The sequence below is a fragment of the Tasmannia lanceolata genome, unplaced genomic scaffold (genome assembly GCF_043159265.1).
Source record: "Tasmannia lanceolata isolate RefF3 unplaced genomic scaffold, GAP_Taslan_0.1 ptg000016l, whole genome shotgun sequence".
NCBI lineage: Eukaryota > Viridiplantae > Streptophyta > Magnoliopsida > Canellales > Winteraceae > Tasmannia > Tasmannia lanceolata.
In genome coordinates this window covers 20363901-20374892 of record NW_027518693.1, presented here as the reverse complement: position 1 = coordinate 20374892, position 10992 = coordinate 20363901, and the positions used below count along the sequence as shown (strand labels likewise).

General features: G+C 35.7%; 1 protein-coding gene and 1 non-coding gene across 2 annotated transcripts; both read left to right on the top strand.

Moving 5' to 3' along the window:
* The first annotated feature begins 3405 nt into the window (after positions 1-3405).
* LOC143848518 (uncharacterized) lies at positions 3406-9713 on the top strand. Its single transcript, XM_077357472.1, has 2 exons — positions 3406-3445; positions 8584-9713. Exon 2 carries the CDS (start codon positions 8606-8608, stop codon positions 9518-9520), a length of 915 nt encoding a protein of 304 aa, XP_077213587.1. The 5' UTR covers positions 3406-3445; positions 8584-8605; the 3' UTR covers positions 9521-9713.
* LOC143849228 (small nucleolar RNA U3) lies at positions 6696-6908 on the top strand. Its single transcript, XR_013235601.1, has one exon. It is a non-coding gene; the product is annotated as a small nucleolar RNA U3 (small nucleolar RNA).
* Positions 9714-10992: the final 1279 nt, after the last annotated feature.

The following is a 10992-nucleotide window of genomic DNA, read 5'->3' as shown; positions in this document are numbered from 1 at the left end:
TTTGAATCGCCTGTGACATTCGGGTTGAACTTCAAAACTAGATGATACGGATGTGATGTTCATCTTTTCCTTTGACTACTGATATTGGCACTACTATGTTTTACTAATTGAACAAACTTATCTTTATCTTTTATTATTTAAACAGCTGTCAAAGGTTATTACAGTTCCCAAAAAACTCTCAGAAGCCAATTAAAACGTAAAAGACAAGCTGAATTTGTGCAATTATTAAAACATGGTAGTGCCAATATCAGTGCCTTTTTTTTTTTTTTTTTTTAAGAAATTGGTACGTTTCCTGGTTCAGTAACTAGAAAATCAATTATGCTCCTGCAGAAGTATCTAATCGTTACGGAATCTCAGGCCGGAGAGGTGAATCCAGCCAAGTTCTTTCTTTGCCTTATGTATCAGCTGGACTAGTTCGTGATGATCATGGAAACTGCTTTTTCACTCTGTTCGTTTAAGATTATGACAACCGATTGTGAGTGCCAAACCGATTAGATTATGACAACCGATTGTGAGTGCCAGACCGATTAAATAGTGCCAGACCGATTATTTAATCGGTCTGGCACTCACAATCGGTTGTCATAATCTTAAACGGACAGGGCCTTATCGGTTCATTTGGTTTGGATTCAGGTTTTCATTTTGCAACTTTTATACGAACCTGATTTGTTATGGATCAACCTTTTTGTTCATACTGAAAATCTCTAGTATAAAAGATTGTCTTCTAACTTTTTGAATAACAGATTGCCTTCTGACTTTTTCACAGCATTGCCTTCCAACTTTTTGAAAATCTCTAGTATAACAGATTGTTTATGGAGATTTCACAGCATTGCCTTCTAACTTTTTGAGCCGTCCATTCACAAATCTAGAGTTTTTAAGGGTTCGGATCATCCAGTGGACAAGAGACATGGCCTTCCCACTATTGAGGCCAACAAATGAATGGTTTAAATCATTGAATGAGCGCTTTTGATTGCCTGCCCCTATTTTCTGTTTATAAAAATAGGATGGTGATAAATTCACACCCTTATAGTATAAATTCAACCCCCCTTTACAGGTTGTGGTTGTCACATTGTCACAACCGGTTGAACACTTTTGTACAGCAAGTACCCCTCCCTCTCGCTTTGCAATCCCTTGAGAGGAGAGACGACGATAGTAACCGCTAGATTTAGGGATGTCAGTGGGGATGAATTTTGAGCCTTTAGATTTAAATAATTGAGCATTTTTGTTTTAAATATTGATTTGTAGACCACCTAGCTTAAGCTTAGGGTTATGCAGTCGGTGCAATTTTGGCCAATAACCCAACCATGGGCCCCATTCATTTATTGGGCCCTACTTTAGATAGGCAAAATTTCCCTTTAAATGATCTCAACTTTGACCATTGGCCAACAAAAGGTTGGCCCAGCTAAAACAAAATAAGCCTATAATCCAGATTTAGTACCATTGACTGGAGGGTTAAGATAGTCCAAAGAGTTCGGGACATGCATGGTGGCCCACCGAATGATTTTTTGGATCACTTAACAAATGGTTGAACTTTCATGGCTCTTATTTTAGGTGGAGAAACCATATTAATTCCTCATACATATGGTGTCAACATGCACATTAAATGTGACTAACAAAGGCATTTGTCATGGTGTGATGAATGTATATATATATGTGTGTGTTTATGCCTATGGACAACATTTCTTATTCACTTTAGTTTATTTTAGCCAATGGACTTGAAAATTTATTCCACATGGTGGGATATCGGAGGAAACCAACAAAGAAAAGAAACGGGTGGTGACTTTCTACATTTTTAGAGCGAAGGTAATCTCTCCATTCCGGCATTAAAAGAGAAAAAAATTTTACAAAAAAAAACTTTTCTGAGGAATTTTTTCATTTCCCAATTTAGAGTAAAAAAGGTAAGAAATTTTAAAAACACTCACTTTAAAATTTTAAAAACTTTTCTAACATTTCGGTTTCGGCATAAATTTCGGACCTAGCCGAAACCAAAATCCCGAAATTTCAGCCGAAATTCGGTAAAGAAGCACGAAATGTTGATTTTTGGGGATAAATTACCATTTCGGCTGAAATTTGATAAAGGAATAAAAAATTAATATTTTTCCCAAATTTCGCTGAAATTGCCGAAATTTCCTAACCGAAATTTCGGCCGTTTTGGTCCGAAATTTCGGATTTCAATCCAAATTTAAAACCATGGATACAACCAAACCAAAATTAGCAGTTTGAAGCCTAGTTTTTCGACTTCGAACATCCTCAGTTGTAAGTTTCCTATATATTTTTCACCATCCTTTGAGTAGACATTTGCCATGTTTTGAAACCATTAAAAATTAATCCATAAAATATTGGTCGGCCCCATTCTATGAGGGGGAATCGCAGAAATGAGAGAGATAAAATTGAGTCAATGAGACTAGAGAGGGCATAATGCTCGCCTCACTCCCATGCTCTAAGTTTCTCCCTCTCCTGCAAATCGTTTTTTAGAAGCAGACATAGTTAAAATCTTTTACCTTTCCTCGGAATATTTTTTTTTTAAAATTTGGCAAGTTAAGGGAAAAATACACTTAGACCTCCCGAAACCCTATTGTTTAAAAAGTTACAAGTAGACCCCATGTGGTTTCAATTTGTGTAAAGTACACTCTATCAGCTATAGATTGAGGGGTTAAGATGATCTGATGGAGCTGATTTTTTAGGCACACCATATCTATGTCAGCCACATCAAATGAACGCTTTGGATCATCCAAACAATGTGGGCCCACTCTGTTTTTGGTAGTATTTGGATTCTGGTATGGCCCCACATTGTTTGGATGATCCAAAGCATTCATTTGATTGGCCCTACATAGATAGGGTGTGCCCAAAAAATCAGCTCCATCGGATCGTCCTAACCCTTTGGTCTGTGGACGAACCGTCACCTGAGGGAGCCTACCTCGTACAAATTGAAACCACAGGGTCACTTATAACCTTTTCAACCGTCAACTGAGGGGGCCTACCTCGTACAAATTGAAACCACAGGGGTCTACTTATAACCTTTTAATCATGAGGGGTTGAGTTGAATGTGTCAGAAGGTCTAAGTGTATTTTTCCCTTTACCTCTCCTCTTCATAATTTTGGGCGTAATTGTGAGAGAGGAGTTGAGGAGAGGGGGAGACATCTGAGATGCTTGACATCCTCTCCTCTCTCACGTCTCTTCGGCCGATACTCGTCGCCAATAAGGTCTCTCTGTCTCTCTGTGTATCCCTTCCTATTGGAATCTCTCTTTTTATATCCCTTCCTCTTGGAATGTATTTTTTAGGGTTTTTATTTCCAGAAAGCATTGAAATCATTGTCGTTTGGTTGATTATTTCAGGCGAAACACAGCCTAGCTTTCATCATGGAAACTTGAAGATTTAAACATTTGCAACTTTTCCGGTGTTTGAAGATTTAAACATTTGCAACTTTTCCGGTGTTTGGGCTGTTTGGTAAGTAATGTGATTTGAAAAGATGGATTTGACTAGGTTTTTTTTTTTTTTGATTTGAGAAAGTGTTTTTAGTAGATGAATTTGATCTATTGGAGTGGGTTTTTCTTGCAGAATTGTATTGCGATTTTGTTGAAGAGAATCATGTCGATTTTGTTAAAGAGAATCATATCTAACACGAAATTACCCTAAACTTTAATTTTCAATAAATGTTTGATAAAATGCCAGGGAGAGTTTTGCTTATTGGGCTCGATAGAATTCTGAACATAATTATTCTTCTTGGATGTAAACCCATAAAAATTGAGATGGTTTCTAATACCAGTATTTGGTCCAATGGATGTCCTTCGCGCACATCTTTGCACTCGAGGCTTAGCTGTAAATTTTGTTTTGGTCGCCATTTCGTTTTGGTGACCGGAATGGAACGTTTCGATCATTTTGGTCTGATTTGGGTCGAAACTTTCGTTCTGCTACGACGAGGGAATTTTTTTAATACTAAAAAAATCCGAAATTGTTAGAAAAATATAAGAAATAATTAAATGAACCAATTTTTTTAATATTTTGAATGGTACAATTAAATGAACCAATTATGTAAAAGATCCAACATTTACTTAAAAGGAAAATCATTTTCAGCAGAAATGCCTGTGTTGACCTGTGTGGTGTTACAAGATTAAAAAAATTTAAAGATCAAATTATGAGATTTTTTTACTAGACGTTTGGGATTTAATAATGTTTGGACATGATAGAATTTATGAATTTTAAAAATTGGAAAAATAACACATCGTTTGGAAGTTAATATTTTTACTCAGCTCATTTTTCTTTCGAATTATATGCTAGAATTGGAAAGTTGACTTTTTATCCTTTTAGAATTGGGTCTTGAAACCAAGGTTCTGAAAATTGGAATCGAATCGTAGATTGTAACAGGGTTCGAGTTGTATCGAATCCTAAATCGGATCGTAAATCGTAAGATTTTTTCAGATTTATATATAAAAATGAGAAAAAATATTAAAAAATATAAAAAGGTAAAAAATAAGAATAAAATGAGTAGTTATCTATTTTTCATTTGAAACTATTTAAATTAAATATAAATCCCATGATTAGTAATTCAAAGCACAAACCATATTCATTGTACAAAAAATCACTAAACAGAGCACAAACTATATTCGTCATACAATAAATCATTATATAATTTAGCACAACAGTAAACAAAGCACATACTCAAATCTATAATAATCATCATACAAAGAAATATCAGCAATAAACAAAGCATATTGAAATCATAGTCAGTTCTCAAAATCCAAAACAGACAGAATCGTAAAAATCGCAAAAAAAATCATAAAAATCATAGAAGTCGTATGATTCAAAGTCGAATCGTATGATTTTTACGAAAAACGATTCTTCTTTCGATTTGAATCGTTAAACCTAAGATTTTAACAACAGTTCTTGAAACTATTTTAATGAATCCAAATGGGGTTATTCCCTTATTTACATGCAAATCTTAAGTAAATGGACATTTAATATAGTAAAGACATTTACTTGAATGACTTTACTTGTAAATACTAAGAAGAGGGGAAAATAAGAGAAGAGAACCAAGAAGAGACAAGGAGAGCAAAAGAAAAACAAATAATTTTTCAAATTTCGGCCATTTCGGACAAAATTTCGGATGTCGGAAAATTTTGGACGAAATTTCGGATTTCGGAAAATTTCATCCGAAATTACCCAAGTCCACTGAAATCCGGAACGAAATGGTATGTATGGCCATTTCATTCCGGTTTTTGGACTGAACCGAAAAGTTTCACCCATTTCGGGCAAAAATGAAATGAAATTTACTTCCAAGACTCGAGGTCACGTACTCTTCAACAAGTACGGATTGATGAGAAGCATAGTCGCAAATATCTCCGACATTTTTTAAAATGTTGCGATATTTAGTGATTTTTTTGGTAAAATGCAATCCGAAAAGTTTCCCAAGATTATGAAAAATCATCAAGATACTGTAATATTTTATTTTTACCGCAACAATATCATGAAAATATCACAGTAAATCCACGATATTATTTGTTGTCTTAAAATTTATATTTTATATATTTGAACTTTATTTTATTTTTCAAATTTTTTCCAATATAAGCCCAAAATAATTAAAAAAAATCCCGAGTACACCTTTACTCGAGAAATCCCTATGAAAAATATTTGTTACTATCTATGATTTAGCTCACACTTTGAATTTGTTGATGACACATGTGTGGACACGAGACACGAGTCCACACATGTCAAAGCTAAATGTACTTCTAGAATTGTCCGAATTAATGTGGGTGCGTTGACATGTTTCTGTACTATTTCAAGTGTGACATTCTGTTTTATTATTGAAAATTGTGTTTACCTTATTATTTACTCTTCTTTTATTATCACCTCTTCTTTTAGCTCTTCTTTAACTAATATTTGATGCACTATCCCCTCCTCCAAACCTAAAACCCCTAAACAAATTCTTGTTCTAATATTATATTCATTATATCCTATTGATCATCCTTTCTCGTTGCATATTGAAGAGTGAACACAGCTAGATTAAATTGATGAATGCCTTGCTATATGATTATCTCATTTTTGTTTTAGTTTATAGTTGATTAATCATAAGATTTATTAGTTTGTTAAATGAATACCATATTTTATTATTGTAAATTATGATAGTAATCATTAATTTTATATGTATGTGCATGGGTGTGTCACCTTTCTAGATTTTTAGGGGTCGCCATGCCAGACACCTCGTATCCATGTCGAAACTCAACCCACGAATCCGTGTCCACGAATCATGATTACTATGATGAGAAGGGATCGTTTTTTTTTAAAAATGGGCAAAAGGGGCTGGATTTTTTACCAAATGAATATTTGGGCATTATGAGTATTTAAGAATATTTACGACCTTGGAGATTTGCTGGTTTTGTGGCTCAGCTGCCCCCATGGAGATTTACGACCTTTTTTATGAGATCTTTTGATCGGATTAGTGGATCTTTTGTAGTATTCAAGCACGTCAGAAGATCTGCTATAATGGCGTTGTGGATAGGCTAGCCAAAGATGGTGTGGGGAAGGCAAATTTGGAGTTGTTTGATTTCCTTCCCACTTTACCACATGCCCCCTTTTCCTTTTGTTCTTTTTATATGTAATTTTATCTTCAAGTTTGTATTCTTGGGTGGACCATCTCAGTCTCGCCCTTTATTGAATGAAATTGTTGTCATTTTAAAAAAAAAAAAAAAGAATAATTTTTTCGACCTTACTTGAACCGGATCTTCTCTGTAGGCTTATATGTTTGTATCCTTGCGTTCTAGGGAGACATGCATCCAAGTCTAGTGAATGAATCATAACTGTGTGATCAGAGCGCGATTAATGGTTCGGATCTCTACATGAGGACCTAGTTATAGAGTATCATTCTCTGCCCCTGCTTGCCAACTTTGACAATCACACAGTTGTCTGCTAGATATTAACAAACAATGGGCTCTTGGTATTATTAAGTGCCTTTTGAGATCGTGACTATTTTTCTTTTCCAGCCTTGTCTATAGGTGCAACGGAGGATGTAAACTGTTTTAAGCTTATTGGTTTGAGTTTGCTAGATTGGGAAATTTCTTTTTAAAATATCCAAAAATCTGATGTACTTTTTTGTTTGTCCTAAAATTATGGATTTTATAGTGGTCTTCAGCTTTCCTATTGTATGAAACCTACTGATTATTTACTTGATTTCAGTACAATTAGATAATTTCAGTACAATTAGATACTTTGGCTGTAGTATGCTTGTGGTGTTTTTTGTACTATCATTATACAACACTTAGGTGTGTAAATCATAGATGCCGGAGTGAGCAGTGAGTGAGAAAGGCGATGCGGGAAGCGAGGGGTTTAGAAAAGAGAAAATTTGGGAAGCGAAAATCTCTAAAGAAAGTAAAGAGAAAATGGTGGGAAGCTGTCATTTGAAGCCAACTTGGAGCATGTAATAAGCCTCATTGGAAGCAAACAAGAAGTACATAGAGTAGGATTATAGTAGGTTAGGGAGGAATGATTAATATAGGTAAGAATTACAAGCTAACAAGAAGACTTTGCGACTAATTAGAATTACAAGTTTTAGGAATTTACAATTTCACATGTTTATTCACATATATTTAATGTTTAAGTGTTTGGAAAAAGATGCACATAATTTTAGTTTGAAGCTTAAGTTGATTTTCAAGCTTTAAATGTACTCTTTTTAAAAAAAAATATGCTCCTTTAGCATAATCAAAATGAGAAAATATTCTTTTAGGAAGAAATAATTAACTAAATAGGAAGTGTACTCTTAATTAAGAGGAAACACGTAGGAAGCGTCTGGGAAGTGCGCTTCTCCTAACTTAGCTTCTGAAGCGAGTTTCCGGGGAAGCGAGCTTCCCATCCAACTAGGAAGTTTTTGGTGACTATGGTTTAAACCTTGGTTTTTGTTAGTAACGGTGTTAATAGGACTAATTGGAGGTTAGCTTGTAAAAATGACTGATGGAAGAGCTTGGTACATAGAAACGCCCTTGGGGCCTCAAGCATATACTTCGCCACTTGCATGATGAAGGAAGACATGCCCCAATTATTTTATTTTGCTTCTTTTCTTACTATTTCCTGGTCCAGGGTATGCCCGGACCAATTTTTTGATATTTTATAATACGGGATGGGACTCCTGGTCCCCAACGTAATTCTAATATAATGAAAATATGTCAACTTTAAAAAAAATGAGAATTATAAAAATGACTTCATTTTCTTTTCTCTACAAATTTGTTAGAATTGTCTTCATTATCCTTTTCTCTATATCATGTTAGAATTGCCTATCTGATTTATGTGGTTATTGGCCAAAGGATGGGTTTTTGTCTCAAATATATGCTGTTAAACAATACATGATGCACTCTCATATAGCCAGGCCTAATTTTGTTCATAATATTTCCAGTTTTATTTTCTGATCTCTAGTTTCAATGTCCATAATGTGGGTGATCACACTATCTTCACTCTAGTTTGGTATCAATATTGACGATGTCTTCAATGCCAACAATATCCCTTGTGTTTTCTTCCTCTTGAGGAAGTGGGTTATCCTGGTTATTTGCATAGTAATATAAGCTGATCTGGCTATCTACTGTTTGGGTGTTTTGAAGCAGGATTGATGATATATATATTCCAATGGTGAAGGCAAAGTGTAGACAGCTGGCAGCAATAGCTACAGGGAAAGGTACTCTCTCATCCGGCAGCCTCATCAATTCTTCGAACTCTGGAATTGAGGGGGAACTAGACGATGACAGTTGGGTGGTTGTTAGAAAACAGAGAATCACCATTCTGGTTCCTCCCTCACCAAGTATTCAGTCTCGGCCTCAAAGTTCAATGGTGAAACAAATACAGACCAAGCCGAAAAGAACAACTAAAAGCAGATCTCAGATTATGACTAAGAAGCATTGCAAGCCTTCGAGGGGTGATATGAAGGAATCCATTGCTTGCCATTTCAAAAAGGGAATTCAAATTGTTGGACGTAGAGCAGAAGGTTCAAAAATCCACGATCTAGCTGCTTCACCTAGCCCTACCGAAGACCATTTACCTCTGTCCACTTGGAAGACCACAATAAAAGGTTCAGATGTGTTTGTTGGCGAGTCAACCTTGCGACTTTTAGATCCTGTTCTCAATTCCTCGAAAAATTGTGGAAGTACCTCTCGAACACCCATTGGGGTATCAGAAGGTTTGAATACACGACCCTTGTCATCATTTCCAGCTTCAGAGGGACGAGATTCAATTCCAATTTATGGAGGGAAAGATAAGTTATTGCTTAGACAGTTCAGCTGCCTCAATGCATGCTTGTTGCAGAATCATCAGTTGCGAGCATCGAATCTTGACAGGAAGCTCAAAAGGGCTGGTGGATTGAGCAGGTGGCTTGTGTCTCAAGGCCTAGGGAATTTCATACATATGTTTCAGAGGGAAAATGTCGATAAATTACAATTATTGAATATGACTATGGGCAAGCTTAAAGATATGGGAGCAGATGCAGTTGGACCCAGAAGAAAACTGATACATGCCATTGACCGTCTTTGTCAGCCTTATTATATCTAATGCATGGATTGGGAATCCTTTTTGCAACTTACAATGACGTCTCCACGCAAGCGAAAACTCATGGCGATTTATTGGTTTGGAATTTGGTTGTTTCGGGCTGATGATGTGTTATGTACTGGATGATGTTGAATTTGGACGGTCCTATTGTTTCTCACTGTCTTTCTTATAAACATATATGAGTTTTTGTTTTGTATTTTTTTTCTTCATAATCACCGGATGATACTTATTAATTTTAAAACTTGAAGTTTTTGTTATGCCTCAACCAAACATGTTATAATATTTTCTTCGAATGAAAGGAACTACTTATGCTTGTTTTCTTAACACAGATCTGTGTTATCTGGTCTGCTCACCTGCATACTGATTTGCAATAAAGAATGGCAGTGAGTGAACCAGGTAACCAAGCTTTGACTTTCCCAAGTATTAATCAAAAGACTATCAATGCATCATAGCAACCAAACTAGTGAATTTAGGCAAACCAAAAAAATCCACCTCTAATGAACCTGGTTCCTGGTTCTTATAAAAGATTGATGTGAACTGCAAATCACAAATCCAGACCTGAACAAAACTAATTAATGAACAAGGTAACACAATCCAAAAATATGTTACCTAGCTCATCCGTTCGTGTTTTGAACTATCGGTCGATGGAGATACGTATTGGCCGATTTGTATCTGTATCTTTTGATACAATATGGACCCAGTATTGGTGCTCACAAAATAGTTGCTAGTGTGTCGGTTGATAAGCAAAGTGTATCAGCCAATATGACCTATGCGGGGCTGGCATGAATATGATACGACCCCTTGGATAAAAGTAAAAATAAGAGAGAAAGAAACAATGTAGGCTTATTCGAGATGGCCAAATCTCCTAAAACAGTCCTTGCTTTTCCATTCATACGTTAAAAAGAAAGAGATTACATACTTATAGAATGCATTTCTACTATTTAGGAAACAATCAAAACTTCCCAAATCCTAAAGGATACTTAGGAAACAAGATAATAATAAAAGGAAACTAATATTAAGGGGAATATCTTAGCTATAGCAAGAAATAAGAAAATCTACTACTAAGGAAATCAAGAAGATCTTCCAGCTAATCTTGGGTACGTAACATTCCCTTCCTCTTAAGAGTCCTTGTCCTCAAGGACTAAGATCCTTCTACTTTTATTATTTCTTCTTCCTCGTTTTCAAATCCAAATCCTTCTAATATCGCCAACTGTCCTCGACATTGATAGAGTGGGCTATACTTCTCATTGCAATTATAGCATAACCCTTTCTTGCGCCGCTCGATCATTTCGGTAGGTGTTAATTTTTTTGCTGGTAATGGTCCTTCCTTCATGAGGGCAACCGCCGTAGAAGTAGACGTCGATGGATTTGGTAGTGGGGGGCGCGAGTATCGACCACTAGCTAGAGATAATTCCTCATGTAACAAGGCTAGTTGGGATGCATGCTGGAGAGTAATCGGTTGAAACATTTTAACG